This window comes from Crocuta crocuta, unplaced genomic scaffold (assembly GCF_008692635.1).
Source record: "Crocuta crocuta isolate KB4526 unplaced genomic scaffold, BGI_CrCroc_1.0 scaffold27, whole genome shotgun sequence".
In the NCBI taxonomy this organism is placed as follows: domain Eukaryota; kingdom Metazoa; phylum Chordata; class Mammalia; order Carnivora; family Hyaenidae; genus Crocuta; species Crocuta crocuta.
The window spans coordinates 2022351-2048914 of record NW_027532250.1 but is presented as its reverse complement, the minus strand read 5'-3'; the positions used below and the strand labels follow the sequence as shown (position 1 = coordinate 2048914).

The window sequence follows — 26564 nt, the reverse complement described above, 5'->3', positions numbered from 1 at the left end:
TTCAGACAGAAGGGAGTTGGTAGGACACCGGACGCTTTGCCGGCCAGGTGACAAGTCTGCCCTATCTCGTCTGCTGCGTTCTCTCTCCTCTGTCTTCTGCACGGGTCTGGTGGGGACGCTGCAGCCTTTCTGCTGATGGTGATCAGAGTGACCCCATGTCCTACGAATTCCTTTCCCTCAGGGGAAGACGGGAATTCTGTGTAAAATTGGTGCCTTTTACCTTGTACCTGTGCTCTGTGTTGACTGCTGTCACTGAACCTTCCCCTGAGACCGCGAGTGAGGAGAGGGCTGTCCCTCTGGGTCTCGGCGCGGCCTTCTGGAGCTGGTTGTGGTGTGGGTGCCATTGGCTGGTTCCTCACAGCCGACCCAGGGCCTGGCTTCCATTAAAAAGCAGAGAACCGAGCTGGGGGAGGAAGCTGATGGAGGCCCGGGGAGGGGGTTCTGTCCCCAAGTTCTCAGCCTCTGCGTAGTGGCAAGTTCGGCCCCTGGCGCATCCATTCTATGAACAGAGAAGCATTTTCCATAGAATCCATTAACGTCGGTGAGTTTTTGTCGCGGACTTTTCTAGAACAAACGTGCATTTCCCGTCTTCTTTGCCTTTCCCGTGCTCCCTAGAGCCCAGGTAATAATCCATTTCCTAGTTATTTATGGCTTGTTCTCCTTTTGCTACTATAACAATCAGCACCTTTTTTATTTGGCGAAGACTTCTTTATCACGAGGCGTTTTCTCATCTCATGAGGAAAACTTGTCCGTTGGTCTTTTTAGTCAAGTGTCACTAATTACGGCCTCACTCATCATGAGGCGTTTTACATTGACGGCCATTATTTTTGCCAACTTGGGTTCCCCTCATTTCAGCCTTAATTTTATTCTGCAGCGATTATTTTGACTATGTCCAGTTTTTCCCAGTGACCGGTCACAGTGTCCCCGGCATCAGAACTCGAGCATCTTAGCCTGCTGCCCCTCCATCAGGGTCCCATCCCAGCTCTGCAGGTCATTCCCTCCCGCCCTCCACCTCCCCTCCCCCCCCCGCCCCTCCGGGCCTCGGCCTCTCCCCCCACCTGCCTCTGGCCTCTGCCTACTCAGCAGCTCCTCCCTGAGCCATCCCCGCATCCCCCTCCCAGGGAGCCCTGCAGCCCCCAGAGAAGAGCCTAGAGCTTCCTTGAATGTCCGGCAAGGCATTGAGTCCTCGTAGGCCCGAGGAGCGGCCCTTGCCCCTGCTTGAGGCGGGGAAGAGTGTGACCAGGTCCCCCTGGGCCCAGCTGGACGCAGGCTCCCTGCTCGGGGCCACCGTGGTCCTGAGCGCTCACCTGAAGAGCTGAGCACCTGATGGTCTTAATCTCCTGGGACTCGGTGACCCACAGAGAGGGGCTGGTGACCACGGTGCCTTCCCACAGCACTGCACACGTGGCCACAGCTTGCGAATCAGGTCCTTTGTCTCCCACGAATAAGTCATCAGGAGCCTCCCGCCCCCCGCCCCCCCAGGCCAGGGCCGGCGGCCAGAGAGGGAGGGACAGATGTCTGCAGGTTCCTCATGCCTCTGCCTGACCCTGACCCGGCCACTTTTCTAGCCAGGAGGGACCTGGGAGGGGAAGTCTCCAAGTTCTTTAACTCTTCTATTTCCAAGAACTAAAGTTAAAGCCTCCCCCAGAATGAACTGAGAAGACCGCCAGTCAACACCATGAACCTCCTCCTGCCTTCTGAGCCAGAGAGCATTTGGGCTCAAAGATCTGAGGGCGCCTGGGGGGCTCAGTCTGTTCAGCATCTGACTTCGGCTCAGATCATGATCTCGCGGTTCATGGGTTCGAGCCCCGTGTCGGGCTCTGTGCTGACAGCTCAGAGCCTGGAGCCTGTTTCAGATTCTGTGGCTTCTCTCTCTGTCTGCCCCTCCTCCACTCGTGCTCTGTCTCCTTCTCTCTCAAAAATAAATAAACGTTAAAGATCTTCTTATATCTCGTCTGCTTGCCTACTGAAAAGTGCTATAGACTTTGACCAGGAGACAAACCAAAACCGTGTGATTCCTGTCAGCAAACATCCAGAAGTATTTCCATGTAACAGAAGCAGCACGGGACAAAACTGGCGGATGCTCCCATGGTTTGGGGTCATCTGTGTAAACCACGTCTGTGCCCCTCGCTGCGTCACACCACAAGATTTTTAGGGGCTGCCTTAGGATACAGGGCGCATGCAGTCACGGGGCCACCCAGGACTCTGCAGCTGTAGCTGAGCAATGGGGTGACCCCCACAGGAGCCACGTGAGGCTGCTCAGGAGACGCAGGACGGAGTGTCTGACCCGAGGACGGGCCCCTGACGGTCACAGGGCACACCCTCTACCTCACGGCCAGACGCCGGCCGCTGCCTCCCAGAGGAGCCCCCCACCCCCGTGAGGAGGGAACCCCCTGCTTTCTAATCAGCCCTTTGGATTTGCATCTCTGCCGGCCCAGCGTAGACCGCCTCCTGCAGGAAGGCCCCCGCCTCTCCAGCGAGCTATGCACCGTCTTCCCCTGTGGTTTCGAATAGTCTTACAAAACTCGGTCGCTGCCCGGGGTTCAACCCGGTCGGAGGCCCAGGGAGGCTTCCCAGGGGATCCCTTGATTATATTCAGCAGAACGTTTCATTCCCAGGCAGTCTGTGAGGCAGGTGACAGGGGTGGGGGGGGGGCAGCCTCATGTGTCATTACATGAGATTTGGGGGATTCCTGTCATCTTAGAAACTGACGCTTTCCAACAGCGGCCAGGGAACCCTACCCCGCTCCACTCCCGGCACTGGCCTTCGTCATCACACAGGCTGCGTCCTTCTCACGTCAGGGTCTTCAGCCCCCTACCCGTTTACCCGGCCACCCCCTCCTCATCCGTCAACTTACCTGACCATCCATCTGGGGAGAGGCTTCCAGCATAACCTAACCTGTGCCGTCCCCTTGTTCCGGTCTCGTAAAGTACCCTGTTCTTCACCACGATTAGAATGAAGTACTTCATACCCTTGGTTGACCCAGGCGGTGTGCACTCAGGGACGATCGTGAGCAGAGGTGGGAGGCGAGGGACACGGGGTGGGCGGGACCGAGTGCAGCCACTAGAAGGCCAGCTCCCGTCTGACTCCAGCCTCGAGCGGCCCGGTGTTAGCAGACCACCCCTATTTTCAAAGGGAGCCGGAAATCTTGGTTCTAAACGTGGAGCCCCTCCCAACATTGAAATCTTGGCAAAGAATTATTTCTAGAAACACTGTAGAGGCCCAACAAAACACACCAGTTAGTGGCCTCTGGTTTAGTATCTGCCCCACTCGCCTCTCCGTTCCACAGGGCCACGTGCTGGGTCCACCCCGCTCACCACAGCGTCGGGATTCAACAGGTGAGACACAGAAATAGGTGATGGCCTCTCCCGGCGGAGCCCAGGGCCCGGAAAGAATATTCTGGCCGGGAGCTGGTGGCCCGTCTTCTTGCTCTTACTGCGCCTTGGAAATTTCTCCACCTCCTTCGGGCCTCGCACCCGGGCAACCACCAGGAGCCTAGCCTGGAACCCTCACAATGGCCAGAGCTGGCCCTGCCTCGCAGCCTCTGTGACATCACCAACCGCCCAGGCCTAGGCAACCGGGTCCCAGGTGCAGACAGACCCACCATGAGCTACTCCCCCCGACATCTCTGCTCACCATGCGGACGCTGACCTGGGTCTTGTTTCTGCTACTGTGCCTCTCCTGTGGCTATGCCTTTATGTTTACTTCCCTGAGAGAGAAAGCCAAAGAACCCCAGGGGAAGGTGCCCTGCGGAGGGCACTTCCGGATTAGGCAGAATCTACCAGAGCATGCCCAAGGCTGGCTTGGGAGCAAATGGCTCTGGCTTTTTTTTGTTGTCCTGCTGTATGTGATACTGAAGTTTCGAGGAGATAGCGAGAAGAGTAAGGTAAGGACGGCTCTCCATTTTTCACACCGACTCCCATCTCAGACCCACCGGACGCGGAGAAGCGGATGTTCTAGTAGGTTATGCTCAGGGTCGTGAAGTGAAACCAAGTAGGAGGCAAGGCACCCACCTCACGGTCCTGAGAGACACGGGCACATTCATTTCCTGACGTCTCCTCAGGGAAGACAGTAGTCCCCGGATCCACAGGGATCCGGGCTAACGATCGAAGTTGACCTTCTGTTTATTGGGCGAATAAAAGCTTGGCTTGACATTTATCCTATTAAGTGAGTCTTTTCAAAGTAAGGATAGGTTCAAGAACTTGGTGTGTTTCAGGTCAAAGTTACTTATAGTTAGGGCTCCTGGGTGGCTCAGTCGGTGAAGCGTCCGACTTTGGCTCAGGTCATGACCTCACGATTTGTGGGTTCGAGCCCCATGTCGGGCTCTGTGCTGACAGCTCAGAGCCTGGATCCTGCTTTAGATTCTGTATCTGCATCTCTCACTGACCTTCCCCTGCTTGCATTGTCTTCTCTCTCTCTCTCTCTCTCTCTCAGAAATAAATAAAAGATTAAAAAAAAAAGTTACTCACAGACACAGTCACTGCCCTTGAATCTTAATCTCCCTAGAACTTGACTTCTGACAAGTTACTGAACTGAATGGAAACGGTATCAATAAGGAGAAATGTGTAAAGAAGTAACAGCTCCTTCCTAAAGTGGCTGGACAAGTCTCAGTCGGTGAAAGGGAGACAAATATGGCATGTTCTAGACAGCCCAACGCTTCATGATACCGTGTCCAAACCAGTAGAGCAGCAGTTGGCAAACCTTTTCTGGAAAGGACCAGATGGTAGATATTTTCAGCTCTGCAGCCTGGATAGTCTCTGTTGTAACTACCCAACGCTGCTGTTTTAGCCTGAAAGCAGCCTTACGTAATACACACTAAATTAGCAAGGCTGTGTTCCAGTAAAGTTTTATTTACAAAATCAACACGGGGGCCAGATTGGGCCATAGTTTGCCAATCCCTGGCCTAGAGCGCAATGCGAGAACCATCTTTTCTTAGATGAGCCCAACTCTTTTGGAACTGTGTCAAAACCAGTAAAGTCAACAAAATTATTCACCCTGATAATCTTTCTTGACAGGAGCAGAATCCTTCTGGGCTTCGAGGCTGTTCATTTCGCTCTCCACTAAAGAAAAATCAAAATACTTCCCCCAACAAAGACTATGCATTCAATACCTTAACCAAGCTCGAGGTGGACCTTGCGAAATTTATGTCCAACGTGCGCAACCTGAAAGTCACCATGGCAGCTGGCGGCAGCCCCAAGTTTCAGAACTTTGAGATGCCTGCAGATCCTCACAATGGCATCACCATCTATGAGATATGGGGTGAAGAAGACTCTGAATGAATAGATTTATGTGTCAGAGTAAGAGAAAAAGTTGAGCGCTGACAAACCCTATGCAAACTAATAAAACTATTCTGAAGAAAAAGAATTCTCAAATGTGACACCTTTTTTCTGCCCCCTCTTTCTTTCTTTTTTTTTTTTAATATTTTTATTTATTTCTAGGAGAGAGAGAGAGACAGCGTGAGCAGGGGAGGGTCAGAGAGAGAGGGAGTCACAGACTGAAACAGGCTCCAGGCTCTGAGCTGGCAGTCAGCACAGAGCCCGACGCGGGGCTCGAACCCATGAACTGTGAGATCGTGACCCAAGCGAAAGTCGGACGCTTAACCGACTAAGCCACCCAGGCGCCCCTGCCCCCTCTTTCTTTTTTTAAACTGGGAGAAAAATAAATAAATGTGAGACCAGGGGCCGCCGCAGTTACTGGTTTGTTTTTGCCTCCCTCGTCTCCTCCTAAGCAGTGAGCAGGGAGAAGAACACAGACAGTGACGTAGTGGCAGAGGGTGGCACGTGTGGCCACGATGCCAGATTCCTCATAGGACGATGAGGCTCGGGAAATTTGGGATACGTGGCCGCTACCGTTTTCAGACTAGCTGTGTTTACAGGAGGTGTTGGCACAAAAGAGGGAACCAGTTTTTATCTTTCTAATGTATTACGAAGTCCAGCTTTAATTGCAGATATAAAAAAAAGTGACGGAGGGGCCCCTGGGTGGCTCAGTCTGTTGAGTGTCCAAGTCTTAATTTCGGCTCAGGTCATGATCTCACGGTTCGTGGGTTTGAGCCCCATGTGGGGCTCTACGCTGACAGCGTGGAACCTGCTTGGGATTCTTTCTGCCTCTCTCCCTGCCCCTCCCCCACTTGCAATCTCTAAATAAATAAACATTTTTTAAAAAGAGGAAGTGATTGAATTAAGAGAGGTGTGTGTGTGTGTGTGTGTGTGTGTGTGTGTGTACGCACACGTACATATGTCAGGGGGATGGTGGATTCTAGAATCATTTGATTTTCTTAACACCAGAAAAGTCTTTTTATTCACTGCATCTCGTAGATTACATGTATTGACTTTTTCTTCTACCAAACTAGCAGTTGTATCTGTCTAATTGGATTTAAAAAAACAAAGAATTAAAATAAAATAAAATAAAATAAAATAAAATAAAATTAAAATTAAAAAACAAAGAATTGATCTATATTTTCAGTGTAATTTGGGTATAGGTGAGCCAAGCTGGGCTTCCCAAATTGGTTGATATGAATGTTGATAATACTTATTAAAAATATGGATATTTTTGAGGGCGCCAGGTGGCTCAGTCGGTTAAGTGTCCGACTTCGGCTCAGGTCATGATCTCACAGTTCGTGGGCTTGAGCCCCGCGTCAGGATCTGTGCTGATAGCTGAGAGCCTGGAGCTGCTTTGGATTCTGTGTCTCCCTCTCTTTCTGCCCCTCCCCCATTCACACTCTGTCTTTTACTCTCAAAAATAACCATTAAAAATTTTAATTAATAAATAAAAATTTTAAAATATGGCTATTTTGGCATGTTAGTATGGCTGATGGAAACTTACTCGAGGCTGTTAAATCAGCTTACTGACCCCCTAATCTAGGTCAGTGGGTCGTTTTATGGACGGGCAGGTGCAGGCCAGGAGAGAGAAGCTAGCCGGGGAAGACCATGGAAGTTGCTTATTTCTAGTTCAGTCCAGATTCATGTGTCCCTGACAGAGGAGTCCTGCATCAGTGACTTCCCGCCATTTGGGCGAAGTCTTCAGGCTCCGCCCCGTGTGTGAGAGTCATACCTCCGATGAAAGCCGCCCACCCATCTCTTCCCATCTGGTCCTTCCCAGCACTTACTTCTCATCTTCACCAAGCAGGATGGGGAAAAGTGGAAAGAGCTGAGATGACTCCTTTGTGCCTCCAGTATTCTGAGTTTTTCAAGTAAATGGGCCTATGCGAGTTATTTTCATGGCTCTCTGAGGACATGCAGATAAGCAAAGCACATTTTGGTTTTAACCTGTGGCCTCAGCGTGGTGCAGATTGTAGATTGATGGAGGGGATCCAAAAGCCAGAGGTCAACGAACCATGGTCCACAGGCCAAATCCGGCCCACTGCCTGTTCTCATACTACCCATGAGTTAATGATGGCTCTTATTTATTTATTGCTATTTTTAAAAGAAAAAAAACTTTCCTTTTTTTCGGCGGGGGGGGGGGGGTTTGTTTTGTTTCACTTTTTCACACAAGCATGGAACCCAGTGCGGGGCTTGAACTTACAATCCTGAGATCAAGACCTGAGCTTAACTGACTCAGCCACCAAGGTGCCCCTGGCTTTCATATTTTTTTAACTTTTTTATTTGTGGAGAGAGAGTGAGAAAGAGAGCATGCTCAAGTGGGGAAGGGGCAGAGGGAGAGAATCTCAAGCAGGCTCCACACTCAGTGCAGAGCCAGATGCGGGGCTCCATCCCACGACCCTGGGGTCATGACCTGAGCTGAAATCGAGAGTCAGATGCTCAACTGACTGAGCCACCCAGGTGCCTTTGGCTTTTATATTTTTAAATGATTGAAAAAAAGATAAATGTCCCCTGGCGAACAGGATGGAGGTCTGCTGTGGTTCCTGCTGTGTCCTCGGCATCTGGGACAGAGCCTGGCACATCATGGGCCCTCTGCACAGATTTCAAAAGAGCTCTTTGGCACTCATTTCAGATTTACAGATAACAACAGCACCGAAAGTTCCCCCTCCCCCAGCTGCCCCGAACCTTGGCCTCTTAGGTGATCGTGGGAGAATTGTGACAACCAAAAATGGTAATATAGGTGCAATACTGCTCCTTAACTAGTGTGAAGTTCATTTCATTTCTGTCTGTTCTGGGATCCCGGCCAGCAGCCCACGGCGCACACAGCCAGCCTGCCTTACTCTCCTTCCAAATGGAACAGGCTGGCTGCGACCTTGGCGATTTTGAAGAATAGTGATCAACTGTGCTGTAGAATATCCATTTGGGTTGAATGACGTTTGCTTTCTCATGCTAGGAATAAGGTTGTGCGTTTTTGGCAAGAACACCAGTGACATGGGGCGCCTGGGGGGCTCAGGCAGCTTAACGTCTGACTCGATTTTGGCTCAGGTCCTGATCTCATGGTTCGTGGGTTTGAGCTCTGCGTTGGGTCCTGTGCTTACAGTGAGGAGCCTGCTTGAGATTCTCTCTTTCTCCCTCTCTCTCTCTGTCCCTCCCCTCTCCAAATGAATAAGTAAACTTAAAAAAAAAAAAAAAAAGAACTAGAGATGTGATGTGGTGTCCTGGTGATACAACACTTTTGATATTGACTTTCATGGCTTGATTAAGGTGGTATCTGCTGGCTTCTTCTCGGTAACAAAGAAATATCTTAGAGAATGCTCTATAGTCTATACCAATCTGCCCCTCAAACTTTCACCTACTAGTGTGAGCATCTACAAGTGGGTCTTTTCTGCAATAATTATTTCAGTGGTGTTGGTATTTGCCTGATGCTGATTTTCCTGTTTCCTTCTACTGTTATTAACCGGAGTTCTACTGTAAGGAAGGCCTGTCCTTTCTCCCCCATTTATTTGATTATTTACTTATATCAGGATAGACACACAGATATTTATTTTGTCGTATTAAAGTCCAATATTTTTGGTATTTATTTTCTTGCTCGAACTTTGCCAGCTCCCACAGGTGGACTCCACTGTACTTGAACCAGCCCCACCCTCTTCTGAGCCGCTTCTTACTGTCTGGAAACCCAAGACGGTCCAGGACAGTCTTGTTTATCCTCAGGGAATCAACCACTTCTCCGAAGAGCCCTGGCTCCTTGGATGGAGAAAGGCACTTAGCGGCCAGGCTCCGGATGCTGGGCAGCTGGTCTGCCCCGTCCGTCACGGCTCCCAGACCCCCTCGGTGAGAGCCTCTTTGGATTGTTTTACCCTTTCTGTATTTCTCTTGCACAAATGAACAGATATGTGTGTTTTCTTATAGCCTCTCTTTCCTACGTGAAGGTTACCCTGCTATCAATATGCTTTGGGGCTTTTGCTTTTCGTTTGTTTGATTAGCAGCGAGTCCTGGACATGACTCCGTGTTGGCTCACATCTCATCCTTTTTTCCACGTACAGAGTACTCCGCTGTGTGGATGTGCCCGGGGTGTGCCACGACGGAGAGTGGTCCGTCCAGCTCTTACACGAGGGCATTCAAGTGGTTTCCAGTAGTTGGAAGAGACAAATAATGGTGCAACGAATAACCTTGTGCACGTTAAGTGTTTCGTGTTGTCGGAGGTTTATCTGGGCGTGGATGCCCAGGCGTGGGATCGCTGGGTCGAAAGGCGGCGCACACGTGGTTTTGTGAGGTATTGCCAAATTTCCCTCGGGGGGGTAGTGCCAGTGGGCCACCTCGCCAGGGGCGCCAATAGATTTATAAACAAATGTGGGCATAGCTTGCACTTCCAGAGACAACCACCAGGTGGAAGACGACGCCCATCACAGAGAACGGGCTGCCGTTGTCAAGATTTTGTTTCCAAGGGCCCTTGACAATAGCGCGAAGGGGCCGCAGGAGTAGCCACGGTGTGTTCATTACTAAGAGCAACCAGCTTCCATAGTACTGGCAGCAATAATGCCACTACTTTATCAACAACGACTCACTCACTCCAGGGTTTATCCTGTCCACTGTCGTGAGCGCTGGGGCTGAGAAGATGGAAAACAAGTCAAACATCCCTTCTGGGCAGCGAGGCAGTAAATACACAGGAAGTCCTACTACAGCCTGTCAGGGGCTCACGCGCACTAAGGACACGGATCGGTCAGGGAAGAGGTACGCGTGCAGGTGTGGGGTCCGCGAGCGGGGTGCTTGGCTAACCGTCACGCAGTATAATTGGGGAAGAACTCGGTGAGGACGTCCTGGCGGAAGAGTGTGGAAGACAGACATGATGGGAAGTGCAAAGGCCCTGAGACAGGAGCCTGCGGCATGATGGGGGGTGCTCAGTGTCCTTGGGGCCCAGTGAGTGAGAAGAGGTAAGAGGCAGGGAGCGGGGTGCCACCCACGGGATTTGGACTTTCCCTCCCTAAGAGATGAGGGCGGTGGGCGAGAGTATCAGATCCGCAGGGTCCCGGAGAGAGGGCTCCCTCCTCCCCGCTCCCCAAACCTGCAGCTCAAGCCTCCCCAGATACCTGCGGGACCCCCGANGCTGAGCTCCCGGACGGCCTGGTGCCCGCCGAGCCCCTCCGCGCGGACCGCACGGGGCTGGGGGGGTGAGCGGATTCACTTCCACCTGGGGACGTGGCTCCCTGGGGCCGGGACCCCTCCTGCGTCCCCGTGTCCTTCCTCTACTCACCCCGCCCCCCAGGCCTGAGGCCTCTCGGAGACAGAGGCCCCCCAGGTTCCCTGCCGGCCTCTCAGGAGGCAGCCCTGCCCCCGGTGGGCAGCGGGGTCTGGGCTTCGGAAGACCTCGGAAAGCTGCGGAGGCACTGGGGGGCCGGGGGCGGCTTGTGCCCTCCCGGGGTGTGATTGATTGATTGATAGATTGATTTTTGAGTGTACTTATTTTGGAGAGAGAGCGAGAGAGAGCGAGCATGAGACTTGGAGGGACAGAGAGTGGGAGAGAGAGAACCCCAAGCAGGCTCCACCTGTGAGCCTGAAGCCGGACATGGGGCTCAAACTCGGGAACCCTGAGATGATGACTTGAGCTGAAGTCGGAGGCTTAACTGACTGAGCCCCCATACCCCCCACGGCCCGTCCCTCCCCCACCCATGTGTGCCCTTAGACATCAGGCAGACGCGTCCAGAGCTGTTGCCTCTTGTTTGGACCAGTACCGCCCGTCACCACATCGTTGACTCCGTTATTCCAGAAACTCCACCTCCTATCCACGCAGTCACTTCTCCTTTGCCTGGTCGCCCATCTGTTCATCATTCAGCAAACACTCGCTGAGCCTCACTCCGCAGCGCTCGGTGGGGGGGGCTGGCCGACAGTGTTGGGGAAACACATCCGTGGGCCCCACGGAGATCTCACCTCTCACCCACCACAGGCCCCTATATGGAAAAAAACAAAAAACAACAAGAAAACAGAAAATAACAAGTGCTGGCATGGATGTGGAGAAATCAGAACCTTCAGACACTGCTCGTGAGAATGTGCCGCAGAGGAGAGTGTGGAGGTTCCTCAGACAATTACAAGTACCGTGTGGTCCAGCAACTCCTCTTCTGAGCACAAACCCCAAAAGAATTCAAATTTTAGGATCTTGAAGAGGTGTTCGCACACCCATGCTCATAGCTCTGATTCACGATGGCCGGGACACAGAAGCAACCGAGCGTCATAGAGGGAGAGGTGGGTGAACAAAATGTGGCCGATGTGGCCTGTTAGGCTTCAAAAGGCCGGCACCATGTGGGCTCAGAGGTCATCAAATCCTGCAATTCTGTGAGGAGCTACAGTTAGGGGAGACAGACATGGCAGTAAACACATAAGTCTGCACCAGCGTGTCAGGAGGGGGTAAGTGCCGGGAGAAAGATGCAGCAGGAGAGGGGCGGTGGCCGGGGAAGGCTTTTCAGGGGACACCTTAGATGTGTAGGAGGTGAGGGCACAGCTCTGAGAAGAGCCTCTGGGCAGGTGGGAGAGCAGGTGCAAAGGCCCGAAGCTCTCCTAGAAGACGGTTCCTCCCTCCAAAGGGCCCTTCGCCCTTATTCATGCCTTCGTGATGGTGTAATTGGATCCCTGTAAGGACAATCACCTGATTATGCCGCTTTGTCCTAAGGAGTATTTGGAGCTGAAGGCTATTGAGGCAGAAAGAGTTCTCTGCTCTCCCCTTTCTGCCTAAAAGCAGGACATAAATTTCCTGATGAAGAAGGTGTCCCCTCCTCTCCCATTCCAGGGAGAGAAGAGGGACTCTTAGCCATCAGAGACGGAAGTTGAAACCAGGATGAGTTTGCATAAACAGACCTCATAACGTGGTCGTCTTCTTCCATCAGTCCCCTACGGATGTCCTAGCTGCTTCCGCACAATTCACCCCTTCAGCTCTACACCCTTTTTCTTGTGCTAAAATGGTATATAAGCCTCGATTCTAACCACTTTGATGAATTTCCCTTCTTTTCTGTGAACCCCCATGCACATAAACATTAATAAAAGGTGTACATCTGTTCTTCTGTTATTCTGTCTTTTATAGTTTAATTCACAGTCCTCAGGGACAGAACATAAGAGGGTACAGGAAAAGCTTTTCCTCCCTCAACATCTTCAGTTCTCTACTCTGAACACAGCCTGGCTCTTACGATGCTAGAGTTTGGATGTACCATAATTTAACCAGCTCCATAGTGAAAGATGCCTAGATTCGTCCCAGTGTTTTGTTATTACGAACACATATGGTACATATTTCTCCAGATTGGGCAGGATTTGATCTTCACTTCCAACAGCACAAGTAACCATCTGCCAGTGTTTGGGTTTCTTCTACAGTCAGCAAACACTGCTGCCAGAGCCAGTCAAGGCACAGAAAACAAAAAGCCTGAAGTGGCTTACACTTCACTAATTTTAGAATTCCTAAGTACAGTTATATGATGACTCATCCCACCTCAATTCAAAGCTGTTTAATGGGCCATCTGGTTCATCAGAATATGAAAGACTTTGCCCAGCAACCTAGAAAAGAACCCAGGAAGATTAAAAAAAAAAAAAAAATTCTTAACCACCGAGGGGAAGTCCCTCTGAGATGTCAGCTAAGCATTAGCTCCTTGAGGACAGGGATGTGGTTGAATAAACAAACTACATTTCATCTGGACCTATTTTTCTGTAAAACAATGCCTTTTAAAAATTTTTTAATGTTTTATTTATTTTTGAGAGAGAGAGAGAGAGGGAGAGACAACGTGAGCAGGGGAGGGTCAGAGAGAGAGGGAGACACAGAATCCAAAGCAGGCTCCAGCCTCTGAGCTGTCAGCACAGAGCCTGACGCAGGGCTTGAACTCACGAACCGTGAGATCATGACCCGAGCCAAAGTCAGACGCTTAACCTTAACGACTGAGCCACCCAGGCGCCCCAGCAAGGCCTTTTTAATATAAAATTAATGTTTATTTCTTTTGAGAGAGAGAGAGAGAGCAAGCAGGGGAGCGGCAGAGAGAGAGGGAGACAGAGAATCCTGAGCGGGCTAAGCAATGTCAGTGCAGAGCCCCACGCGGGGCTCGAACTCATGAACCGCTAAGACCATGACCTGAGCCAAAATCAGGAGTCAGACACTTACCTGACTAAGCCTCCCAGGTGCCCCAGCCATTTTTTTTTTTCTGATTATGAAAGCAAAGCAACCCAAAGCACAAGTAACCAAAGAAAAATAGACAAATTAAGACTTTATCAAAATTAAAAACTTCTGCGCTTCAAAGGAAATGATACGAAAGTGATAGGAGAACACAGGGAATGAGAGAACATGTGTAAATCCCATACCTGACCAGGGTCTAATACTGAGAATCTATAAACACACTTACAACTCAACAATACAAATAACCCAACTAAAAATGGGCAAAGGACGCAAACAGACCTTTCTTCAAAGAAGATGTAGGAATGGCCAGGAAGTACATGAAAAGATGCTCGAGGTCGTTAAGCCATCAAGTGCAAGTCAAAACCACAATAAGACGCGTGTCCACTCACGAGGACAGCTAGGAGTAAAAGTAGACAATAGCGAGTGCGGGGGAAGATGCAGAGAAATTGGAGCCTTCGCCCACTGCTTCTGGAAATGTACGATTATGCAGTTTCTTTTGAAAACATCTGGCGTTTCCTCAAAGTGTTAAACTTACAGTTACCGTATGATCCCACGATTCCATTCCTAGATGCTGACCTGAGGAAAAGGGAAGGATTTGTCCACACTTTTAAAAGCTTGTACATGGGGACGCCTCAGTGGCACAATCGGTTAAGCGTCTGACTTCAGCTCAGGTCATGATCTCACATTTCATGGGTTTGAGCCCTGCGTCTGGCTCTCTGCTGAGACTTTGGAGCCTAGAGCTGCTTCAGATTCTGTTTCTCCCTCTTTCTCTCTGCCCCTCCCCTACTCTCTCTCTCTCTCTCTCTCTCTCTAAAAAAATAAACATTGGGGCGCCTGGGTGGCTCAGTCGGTTAAGCGTCCGACTTCGGCTCAGGTCATGATCTCACGGTTCATGGGTTTGAGCCCTGTGTTGGGCTCTGTGCTGACAGCTCAGAGCCTGGAGCCTGCTTCAGATTCTGTGTCTCCCTCTCTCTCAGACCCTCCCCTGCTCACGCTGTCTCTCTTTCTCACACACAAATAAATAAAAAACATGAAAAAAAAATTTTTAAATTAAAAAAACTTTAATCATTTCTCCACCCAACATGGGGCTTGAACTCACGACCTCAGGATCAAGAGTCACATGCTCTATGGATTGAGCCAGCCAGGCAGCCAGGCACCCCATGAGAGCTCCCCATCTTAACTGATTCCCAGCCCAATCCCCTCTGTGCAGTCTATCTTATCTTATCTTATCTTATCTTATCTTATCTTATCTTATCTTATCTATCTTATCATCTTATCTTATGCAGTTTGGGGGAAATCCTTGGTTTGTAGACACGCATCCAGTCTTCTCCATCTTCTCCACCGTCCGCACATGGTGGTCTCCTCACTGGGTCACTTTTAATTGAGTTGTTTTTTTTTTTTAAGTTTATTTATTTAATTTAAGTTTATTTATTTGAGGAGGGGGACAGAGAGAGAGGAAGCGAGAATCCCAAGACGGCTCCATGCTGTCAGCACAGAGCCCAATGTGGGGTTCAGACTCATGAACCATGAGATGATGACCTGAGCCGAAACCAGGAGGGGGATGCTTAACCGACTGAGCCCCCCAGATGCCCCCCTAATCCTGGTTTTATGAGACACCAATCAGATTGAATTAAGGGCCCGCTCTACCCCACTGTGACCTCATCTTCACTTACATCCTAACGACATTTGCCGAGACTCTGTTCTCAAGGTCAGGTTCACAAGTACTGGGAGTGAGGACCACAACATGTCTTCTTGGGGGACAGAATTCAACTCACAACATACTTTCTCTGGGAAAAAGTAAATCTTATTGGAATTTTAATTGGAATCATATTGAATTTATATCATAATTGTTTACCTGTTCTTACTCAGACACATGGCATGTCTCCTTTGTTCCTATTTTGTGAATGTCTTGTTTTTGTGTATTTATCTTGAACCCAGCCACCTAACCAAAACCTCTCTCTCTCTCTTTTTTAAGTGTTTATTTTGAGAGAAAGAGAGAGAGCAGCAGTGGGGCAGGGGCAGAGAGAGAGAGAGAAAGAGAATCCCAAGCAGGCCCTGCGCTGTCAGCACAGAGCCTGACGCAGGGCTTGAACCCGTGAACACTGAGATCATGACCTGAGCCGATACCGAGAGTCGAGGCTCATCCGACTGAGCCCCCAGGCTCCCCTCCAGGCGCCCCTCCACATGGTGGTGTTAAGTGAGGAGAATAAGGTGTACGAATGAGTAATAGAATCTCAGTTGTGAAAAACAATGAGGAAGAAGGCGGTGAGTGCGTGTAAGGGCACCCGTGAGTTATGACTCTCTGGTCACAGGAAGGGACAGAATGTTAGATTTCTGGCGGGGCCACTTCCAGGGTCGAGGGTTAACGTGGAGGCCAGAGGGGAGAAAGGCTGAAGACATTCAAGCAAGAAAAGAAAAAAGACTCTCCCCCAAATCCAAAATCGTTACCACACAGCCATGCTTATGCAAGCACACACATAGAAATGTGCATGTTTACATGTATGTTTGCTCTGTATGTTCAGAGAAACTTAACTTTTTAAGTTAACACAAAAACAGAGGATCTCACGGGAGATGGGGGGCCCTGAGCTCCTCCCACACAGACAACCTGACCCACACCCCCATCACCGTAAATAACTAGGGAAACGCTCGGAAGATTCAGGGAACGACTGACTGTGGAAAAGAGGCCACAGCGAGGAGGCTTACTGAAGTATGATTCACAAATACAATCACATATATTTAAGGTAAAAAATGAACCCCAAACAAGCAAGGAAGTCAGACCTGGATGGTGTGGCTTTTGAAGCCAGGCCCTGATGCGGAGACACGGNGCGTCCGTGTCCATTTCATAGGAGCGCCCACTTCTCCCTGGGGAGCCGCAGCCGCCCCTCCCGGCCCCCTCCCCACACCCGCACACGCACCAGCTCGGTGGGACTGGCCATTTGCACACTCTGCTCACCTTGGCAACGGTAGCCCAGCGCCCTGGCAGCCGGGCTGGGGCCCCCCTCCAACTCTGACTCTTGAGTCAAGGCCCGAACATGCTTGTCGCTCACAGAGCCTGGAGCCCCCAGAAGGCAGGGCCTGTGACCCAGAGACACCTTGGCCAATGTCCTGCCTGAGGCCAGCTAGTGAAGTTTTCCTTCGATACTTGTAGCCTTCCAAATACATTGCTTTCTGGCCCTAAATTAACCAGAGACCATTTCTGCTTAAAAAGAGCCCTGGGTGTGTGTGTGTGTGTGTGTGTGTGTGTGTGTGTGTGTGTGTGTAAACTAAAAACTAAAATTCTTCCACTGCCTTGAGCACTTTGCACAAATACACAATACCCGTGTGATGTGGGGTTAATACCACCAGCCGCGTGTTACAGATGGAGGCTGGGGCTCTCTGCTTATCTGAAGTTCAGCTGCTGCTGAGAGCAGCACTGGGATTTGAACCTGTGTCTGCCGGGCTCCAAAGTCCATGGCCGCCAGTCTGTGTGTGTCGCTCTAGCCTAGTCACAAACACATCGTTCTGTAAACCAGTGCACAAAGGGCTCTGTGCAAACCCCGAGGCGGGGAAGCCAAGTAAGCCTGGGAGGGTGAGTGGGGTTTCGGAAAAGCTTCCTGGAGGAGGAGGGAGGTTCTGAGCGGAGCCCTAGAGAATCAGCAGGGGGAAGCCAGGGGAGCCATGCTGGGAAGGGCACTGTGGACAAAAAGAATTGCATGGGATGTGCGAGAACCGGAGGCAGAGGGTACGACCCCAATACAGCTGAACAGAATGGAAATTTAACTGGTTCAAAAGACAAAGAAGTTCAAATGGGGGCAGGCATGGTGCTCAGGACCCCAGTTATCAAATGATGTCCTCGGGGTCCCTTTCTTTCTCTGTTGCTGGCTTCACTTCCTGGACTCCATTCTCAGACAGGCGCCTCCTGCGCTCAAGCCGGCTGTCCGGAGTCCCTGGGGCCACAGCCCTGGACTTTCCTCGTCAGATGTCTCCTGACCTCCCCTTGGTTCCTTCGAGATCATCTGTCCGTCCCTGACCCATCACTGCGGCTAAGGTGCTGCAGACCGCTGATGCCCCACCTTGCTCTGGGTGGGTAAACTTGGGGAGACACCTGCTGGGAATTGGAGAGATAACTGGGGGCTCTCGTCTTCAGAGGAAGAATGAATGGAAACTGGGTGAGGGAAACACCAAACGCCGTCTTTATGGGAATGTAGAGTGAAAGCTTGAATGAGCGGGATTCAGGGTCAGGTGGGTGACCAGATCCCAGAGGACCCAGAGGGAGAGAGGCTCGTGGCTTAGATGCATCTGGGGAATAGGAGTCAGCATCCCAGAGGGAGTAAGTCACATCCAAAGCCACCTTCCCCAGATCTAAGCTTCTTCCCCTGAAGGGACACTTGCGGGAACTACCTAGCTCCGGCGTCTGGGCGGCTGACAATTTCTGTCTTTGAGTCCATTCTCTCATTTTTTTAAAGTTTATTTATTTGTGTTGAGGGGGAAGGGCAGAGAGAGAGGGAGAGAGAGAGAATCCCAAGCAGGCTCTGGGCTGTCAGTGCAGAGCCCGACATGGAGCTCAAACCCACAAACTGTGAGATCATGACATGAGCCCAATTGAAGAGCTGGAGGCTTAACCGACTGAGCCACCCAGGCACCCCTTCTCTCGTTTTGATGATGACAAGAGCAGGGATTCTTCAAGGAGTTTGCTTGTCCTGAGTTCCTTCCTTCAACTGGCTCCCAATCCACCCAATATACCTAGAGGTGCACACACTTCTCCTTTAATTGGCCAGAAATAGTAAATATTTGGGGTTCTGTGGGCATATGGCCTCTGTCACAACTCTTCTGTTGCAGTGACAGCAGCCATATTATTTACATATTGCCTGTGGCTGCTTTTGAGACCATATGGGTCGCAACGCCTAAAATTTCTATCTGGCCCGTTACAGAGTTTGCCAAGCGCGTCCTATACTGTGAATATCTTTCAAGTCAATAAATACCCTTCCTTCCTGAATTTTTTAATGACTGCATTTTGCTTTGCTTCCGCCAACATATCCAAAGCGGCTCTACTGAGGGTGTTCCTTTCCCTGGCAAATGCCCTGGGAGCTGAGTTTGCCATGTCTGAGTTTGAGGAGCGATGGGTAGCTCCCTCAAAGCCCCTTCTGACTTCCCTCCCAGCCTAACCCTGGTCTTGAAGCTCTGACGGGCCGAAAAGGGAGCATTTTTGAGTCACTTCTTGTGACCCACGAATCCGATCTCCTCTGGATCTTTTTGCAACTTTGCAAACCCGTAAGTTAAGCCCCCTGCTGAGGAAGACCCGCCATCCGTGCCCTGATGGTCTAGGATGGTCCCTGGGTGCCCTGCAACACGACCCCATTCACACTGAGCTATTTTCTGACAGTTTACAAGGGGCTCCTTTAAATCTTTCCCTTCCCCCACTTAATTACAGCTTAAACTGTGTCTTATTGGGAAGGATTCCTCGCTTGCTGGGTGATGCTGTACATCAAGATGGGCTGGCACCCTTCCTGCTGGGTCAATGGAGAGGATTCAAGACGGAGACTTGAGCCAGTTTCTCTGTTCCAAGGCATTCTCCAGATCCTTCTCTGGGGTTGCTTTTCTTAGGCAGAAACCCTACCTGGATTTGCAAATGACATGGGGCTTTTTGTCACCCCAGATCCCTTGGGAGCCCCTGAAGAACTCAATTGTTTGAAAAGTGTTGCCGCTTAGGCTCTTCCTTCTTTATAAAAGAGGAATTATAGTCTTTGCTCCCTATAACCTTGGACTTCTGCCAAGTTTTCTTGGTAGTATTTTTTTCACTTGATCGATAACGAGCCTGAGCCTAGAGGGTGTATCACGTACCACCAGTGGAGTTTGAAAAAGCCAAGAACCTCCAGCCCGGTTATACCCCTGGGTTTATCGTGTTCAACACTCCAAATGCTCACGTCGCCTCCCAACCAGCTTTTAGAGGAACTGGAAAAGCCAGAAAGAAAAAAGAGGAAATCATTCTGCTCGTTTTTCAAATTGACAGGATTGCTTTAAAAAAAAAAATTCTGGACTTTGAAGTTGATTTGAAATTTATTGGAAATCCTATTTTTTGTTATTATGAAATGATCCCATGGCCATTAGAGAATTGAGAAAGCTTAGCCTGGACAGACGCGCCATCTTGTCTTAGCTGGCAGCCCATGTTCAAGGGGGTTCATACAAACAACTTGCTATGGGACAGACCCTTCCAGCCCTCACCCCAACCCAGATCTACACGTGTCCCATCAACATCCATTCTCTTCCCCCTCCCTAAGAGACCCCTATTTTTGTTATTGCATCCACTCTGGACAAGTGTGGTTTTTTTAACGTTTATTTATTTATTTTGAGAGAGAGAGAGTGAGCACAAGTGGGACCAGGGGCAGAGAGAGGGAGAGAAGGGGGGTCCTCTGTACCATCAGCACAGAGCCAGACCTGGGGCCTAATCTCAAGAACCGGGAGATCATGACCTGAGCCGAAGCTGGATGCTTAACCGACAGAGCCACCCAGGTGCCCTTCTGAACAAGTGTGTTGAGGGGGGTAATCAATTTGGGATTAATTTGTCATGTGGCCATTTCCCTCCCAGCAGTTGGCTTGAGCAATGAGGTAAGAAGGCAGCTATCTGCTGAGGGGCTGCTCCTGGAGAAGGTTTCCTTTCTCCTAAATGAGATGCACAGAAGAAAATGCCCTGCTACTGTTCTTCCCGGTGACTAGACGGGACGCCTGAAACCAGATGGCCAGCTTGCCCTCAACCTGAGAAGGAAGCACATGTGGGGAAGACGGTGGAGCCCAGAGAGCTGGAAATACAGCAGGTGCCCCCAGACGCTCATGCCTGCTGAGCGTCTGCAGAAGACATTCCCAAATTTTAAGCCAGGTCGAGCTGTGATTCCGTTACTGTGTACAAACTGAGTGGCTTGTGTGCGCACACATGTGCGTGTTATGTTGCAGAAGGTACCGACCAGATCCTACATTGAACATTCCTGCAATGGAAGAAAGAGCGGCTTCTCTAACTGCTGCTGCAAGGACTCACAGAAGCCGCCAGGAGATTCTAGAAAAGAGGGAGTGGAGCTTGTACTGGAAGAGTCTAAGGAGGGATTCGAGAAATAGGCTCGTTCTGGACCAGACACTGCCAAAACGCTGGGCAATTCGGCAACTGTTTAACAGGTGAAGCAGGACCAGATTGGAGCGAAGCAGGGTTGGAACGGACACGGATGAGTCACAGTCACTGGCCAGAGAAGAGAGGGCTGTTTCATTGTCTTTATGGTGGCCGTGTGGCCTCATCTGAGACCTGTCCGGAGCGCTGTTTATGTCCATTGGAAACGTGGTTTCTGGTCGCCGGTGAGGCCCATTTCACTTTCCTGGCTGTGAGAACAATAGAGACATAAAACCTGAATAAGGGCACCTAGATGGCTTGGCTGGTTGTGTGCCTGAGTCTTGATTTTGGCTCAGGTCATGATCCAGGGGTTGTGGGATGGAGCCCTGCCTGGGGCTCTGTGCTGAGCTTGGTGATTCTCTCTCATTCGCTCTCCCTCCCTCTGCCCTTCTCCTCTGCTTCCTCTCTCTCTTAAAAAAAATTTTTTTTTTTTAAAAAAACCTCAATAGAAGGTTGGGCCCCATATCATCCATCCTTTATGTAAAATGACATTCAAAACAAATTTTTTTAATGTTTGTTTATTTTTGAGAGAGAGAGACAGAGTGTGAGTGGGGGAAGGGCAGAGAAAGAGGGAGACACAGAATCCAAAGCAGGCTCCAGGCTCTGAGCTGTCAGCACAGAGCCCCATGCGGGGCTCAAACTCTTGAACTTTGAGATCATGCCCTGGGGCTCTTGGGTGGCTCTGTCGGTTAAGCCTCTGACTTGGGCTCAGGTCATGATCTCATTCGTGGGTTCGAGCCCCACGTTGGGCTCTGTGCTGACAGGTAGTTCGGAGCCTGTGTCAGATTCCGTGTCTCCCTCTCTCTCTGACCCTCCCCTGTTCATGCTGTCTCTCTCTCTCTCTCTCTTTCTATCTCTCTCTCTCTCTCTCTTTCTCTCTCTCTTTCTCTCTCTCTCTCTCTCTTTCTCTCTCTCTCTCTCTCAGATATAAATAAAACATAAAAAAAGAAAAAGAGATCATGCCCTGAGTTGAAGTCGGGTGCTTAACTGACTGAGCCACCGAGGCGTCCCAGTGTGATGTTCAAAGACACAGAGTCTCCTAAGAGTAATTAAAAACAGCTGATATATTATTTCCTATCAGTGCAAAGTGTACATGAGAAATACACACATACATCAACCGCATGCAAACGTTTTAAAATTATTATTCAATAAATAGTAAATAAAACGAGACCAAGGAGGAGACTCAGTCCGTTCTGGGATGTATATATAGATACTTAGTACCTTAAAGAAAACGATTCTGGCAGCTGATGGAATTCTTCACCTTTTATCTAGGCTTCTTTGTATCATAAATTAGTGATTCCAAATTCCCAAGTAAACCCAGGCAGGCTACACAAAAATCATTTTTTTTCCATGTCGCTGATGAAAACATCTGGATTTCCACTTCTTTCCTCACCTGAGACTCTGACTCAGTTACTCTTACCTAGGAACCTGTGTTTTCTAAGAAGCTCATGAGATGATTCGTATATACAACAAGGACAGAGGACGGGTCCATAAGGAGCATCAAGAGTCTGTCTCTCATTCTTTCCGTGTCTGTACCTCAAAGTCAAATCTCCTTTTCCTCCAATTTCAAGGAATCTGATCGGCTTCAGTTGGGTCACGTGTCCCAATTCTGGGCCATTCACTGTGGCTGGTGAACTGGGGCACTATGATTGGCCAGATCTGGGTCATATGCTCTTCTCCCAGATACTGAGAGATACTGAGATGGGATGGTGTGATTGACAGCTACACTGAATTGAATGATGGATTCAGGCAGAAGTGTTTCTTCCCGGGAAGTGGTAGGGGCCATGCTGGACGTGCCATTCCAGGAGTGACTGAGTCTCAATTTAGGTCAAGAGGCAAAGGCAAATTAAAAGTCAGCTTCCTTAGTATTTGCTGGGCTTTTGGCAAAACTCAAAAGCAGACTGTTAATAAATGGAGCTGTAGCTCTTGGCTTAGAGGTGAAGATGGAGGGCCCTCTTGGCAACTGCCAGTCAACTTTCACCTGGCCACCAGGGCGGAATCACGCCGAGAGATGATTCAGCCAGGATGAGAACTTGGAGGCTGGGACTCCCATGGTCAGAACTGCCATTCTGAGTGACAGTGACCTGGTCTCTCATTCTGAGTGACAGTGACTTGACCCCTCATTCTGAGTGACAGTGACCTGGCCCCTCAGTAAACGATACTTGGTTGTCTTAGCAATTGACCCAATCATGCCTGAAAACTCCCAGCGAAGGGCTCTGCTGGGCTCAGCTTGGGTCGTGTGGAGCCAACAAACAGAGGGGACCCCAGTCTGCCCTCCCACCCAGAGAGTTCCAGGTACATAAACAGCACTTCCAAATACCTCCTCACTCATTTTGAGATGCTGTGACATAATAAATATGCATTTGGTCTCTACCCCTAATTCCAGGCTCAGAGCTCCGGAAATCCTTGGAATGTCCAAAGTGATGTGACTTTTTGTATGCTAATGAGATGACTGGAGGCTGGGGCTCCTGGGTAGCCTCAGAGGGATGCTGGTTGCCAGGGGAACCAACCTCACGCTTGTGGGGGGGGGGCTTTCAGCCCCATCCATGGACGTTTAGGGAGCAGAGAGGGGCTGGAAGTTGAGTTAATCACTACTGGCCGGTGATTTACTCAGTCATGTCTGTGTAACGGAGCCTCTATTACAAGCCCTGAACGGCAGGCTTCTGGGAGCTTCCAGGCCGGTGAGCAGTTGGACGGTGCTGGAGAGAACCCCGAAGGTCTGTGCCCTTTCCCCCGTACTCGGCCCTAGATATCTTTGCTATCTGGCTATTTCAGAGTTGTATCCTTCATAATAAACTAGTAATCTAGTAACTGCACTAGTTTCCTAAGTTCCTTGAGCTTTCTGGCAAATTATGGAAGCCAGTGAGTGGGTCATGGGACCCCAGTTTATAACTACTTGGTCAGAGATACTCCCAGCATCTGAAGCGGGGGCAGACTTATAGGGCTGAGCCTTCAACCCGTGGGGTCTGCACTAACTCTAGGAGTGAGTATCATAACTGAATTGGATTGTGGAGCACCCTACTGATGTCCAGGGGGTTGGAGAATGGGTTGGTGTGGGAACCCCCACACTCCCATCTATCTGGTGTAAGCTGAGTGTAGTTGTAGAAAAGAAACATGTTTTTATTTTTTATTTTTTTCATTTTGGATGCTCTTCTTTTCCTTTAAGTGTATTAAAGCCGTTAAGTTATTAGAAGAACAAAATCTTTCAAAGGTTTTTGCGGTAAGGATGGCAGTAGGGGTGAAAGCCAGCAAAGAGAATGAAATTATACTGATTGAGGCAACCCACTCACCTTTGGTCCTCATTTTATTCACGTGCAGCTAAAAAGACAGTTTTTGTTGTTCGGTGAAATGGCCCTAGTGGTGACCTAGAAATGTGGCTAATACCTTTTATTATTTTTTTCTGTTTAGGAAGTCATGATTTGTTCAAAGAGCATCTTCAAATAGCTCTTGCTTTGTTCCAAAATGACTTTAATTAAAATAACCACAACAGGGACACAGGGCTGGCTCAGTCTGTAAAGCATGTGACTCTTGATCTCAGGGTCGTGAGTTCAAGCCCCATGTTGGGTGTGGAGCCTACTTAAGATAAAATTTAAAAATAAAAAATTTTAATGTTTATTTATGTTTGAGAGAGAGAGAGACAGAGCGTAAGCAGGGGAGGGGCAGAGAGAGAGGGAGACATAGAATCTGAAGCAGGCTCCAGACTCTGAGCTGTCAGCACAGAGCCCGATGAAGATAAAATAAAGTAAAATAAAGTAAGATAAAAATAAAATAAAATAAAACAAAATTAAATTAAATTAAATTAAAAAATAATTGGGGCACCTGGGTGGCTCAGTTGATTAAACTTCCGACTTTGGCTCAGGTCAGGATCTCACACTTAGTGGGTTCAAGCCACATGTCAGGTTCAGTGCTTACAGCTCAGAGCCTGGATCTCTGTCTCTGCCTCTCCCCCACACATGCTCTGTCTCTCTCTCAAAAACAAACATAAAAATTTAAAAAAAAGGAGCGCCTGGGTGGCTTAGTCAGTTGGGCGTCCGACTNGGAGCCTACTTAAGATAAAATTTAAAAATAAAAAATTTTAATGTTTATTTATGTTTGAGAGAGAGAGAGACAGAGCGTAAGCAGGGGAGGGGCAGAGAGAGAGGGAGACATAGAATCTGAAGCAGGCTCCAGACTCTGAGCTGTCAGCACAGAGCCCGATGAAGATAAAATAAAGTAAAATAAAGTAAGATAAAAATAAAATAAAATAAAACAAAATTAAATTAAATTAAATTAAAAAATAATTGGGGCACCTGGGTGGCTCAGTTGATTAAACTTCCGACTTTGGCTCAGGTCAGGATCTCACACTTAGTGGGTTCAAGCCACATGTCAGGTTCAGTGCTTACAGCTCAGAGCCTGGATCTCTGTCTCTGCCTCTCCCCCACACATGCTCTGTCTCTCTCTCAAAAACAAACATAAAAATTTAAAAAAAAGGAGCGCCTGGGTGGCTTAGTCAGTTGGGCGTCCGACTTTCGCTTAGGTCATGATCTTGTGGTTCGTGGGTTCGAGCCCCGCGTCAGGCTCTGTGCTGCCAGCTCAGAGCCTGGAGCCAATTTCAGAGTCTGTATCTCCCTCTCTCTCTGACCCTCCCCTGCTCACGCTGACTCTCTCTCTCTCCTAGGAATAAATAAAAAATATTTTTAAAAAATTAAAAAAAATAACCATAACAACCAAAAAGAAAAAAAAAGAGCAACAGCTTGTGAAATTCTGCAGGAAAGAGGAGGGTTAGGAGTGGAAATCCACTTGAAATGGAGAAATTTGTCTTGAAGCAGCATCTAAGGAAGCTCACCCCTTTTATTGAGATCATATGCTTATTTGGACTGCCTTGATACTGGGGTGCTGATGGAGATAGGGAGCTGGGGAGATGACCCCCAACTACAATGGCCAAACAAAACACAACACTTATATTTTCTGCGTGCTTTGTGAACATTAACTTGTTTAAACCTTGTACCAACTGTGTGAGGTGGGTCCCCGCAGCCCCTCTCAGACGGCACAGCTAGTGGGGCTCCGGCAGCCACCGCGCCAATCCGCCTCCTCGCCTCGGGAGACGCGCAGATTCCGGGTCTGCGGCTCACTGCGGGCAAGCCTGGGCGTTCACCTTCTTTGAGCCTCGGTCCCCACCTGCAGAACCAGGGTAGTTCTGGAGCTGTCGGGGTGCACAGCTGACTCCGGTGCCCCCGGACGGCGGTCGTGAACTTACGGAGGCTTTGTGCCAGGACTCTGCTAGCGCTGCCTCTTCAACTGAGCCCCGTTGGGGACGAGGGTCCTTCGGGCCAGAGAGCAGCCACCAGAGACTCAGCCTGGCCAGAGCTTGGCTGTAGGTGGGAGGACGGGAGCCTCAGTAACTTCTCCCCTTAAAGCTCCTGGCGTGAAGGGGGCGCCTGGGTGGCTCAGTGGGTTAAGCGTCCGGCTCTTGACTTCGGCTCAGGTCATGGTCCTCACAGTTGGTGGGTTCTAGCTCTGCTATCAGCGCAGAGCCTGCTTAGGACCCTCTCCCTCTCCCTCTGCCTGCGCCCTTCCTCTCAAAATCAATAAACTTAAAAAAAAAAAAAGGCTCCTTGCCATTAAGGAATCTTCCTCTTTTTCTCGTCTTTCTTCCTTCCCACCTCCTCACTTCCCTTCCCTCTTTTTTCTTTAACCACCCCTAAGTCAGAGGGCGCCTGAGCACGTAAGGAAGCAGGCTGGGCAGTGTGAGGGATTTGGCACTGCCCAGGATTAAGAGAAGATTAGGGCCCTTTGTCAATTACTCATCTCCTCTCTGCAGAGACAGGACCCGAAGTATTGCTAAAGAATTCCCTTGGTAACAACTTTCTCCTGAGCCCTGTTTGGATGGCCTCCGGCTGGGTGGAGCTCCCCCTGCGTGCAGGCTTCGGCTTTGCAGGGGAGGGCTGCCAACGTGGGGGTGGGGGCGGGGGGGGCAGGGGATTTGCATTTGCCT

The 26564-nt window shown here is 49.8% G+C and overlaps 1 protein-coding gene and 2 long non-coding RNA genes across 3 annotated transcripts in view; all 3 read left to right on the top strand.

Moving 5' to 3' along the window:
• The first annotated feature begins 3570 nt into the window (after positions 1-3570).
• On the top strand, positions 3571-5364 carry LOC144243320 (protein FAM209-like). Its single transcript, XM_077778354.1, has 2 exons — positions 3571-3886; positions 5016-5364. The coding sequence occupies exons 1-2, from the start codon at positions 3638-3640 to the stop codon at positions 5277-5279; spliced, it is 513 nt and encodes a 170-aa protein (XP_077634480.1). The 5' UTR covers positions 3571-3637; the 3' UTR covers positions 5280-5364.
• Positions 5365-10123: 4759 nt separating this feature from the next.
• The window catches only part of LOC144243317 (uncharacterized), a 42927-nt gene continuing 26486 nt past the window's right edge, over positions 10124-26564 (top strand). The window contains exon 1 of the long non-coding RNA XR_013338605.1: positions 10124-10249. This is a non-coding gene — a long non-coding RNA (uncharacterized LOC144243317). The remainder of the gene's footprint in view (positions 10250-26564) is intronic.
• On the top strand, positions 11247-12372 carry LOC144243318 (uncharacterized). Its single transcript, XR_013338606.1, has 2 exons — positions 11247-11555; positions 12097-12372. It is a non-coding gene; the product is annotated as an uncharacterized LOC144243318 (long non-coding RNA).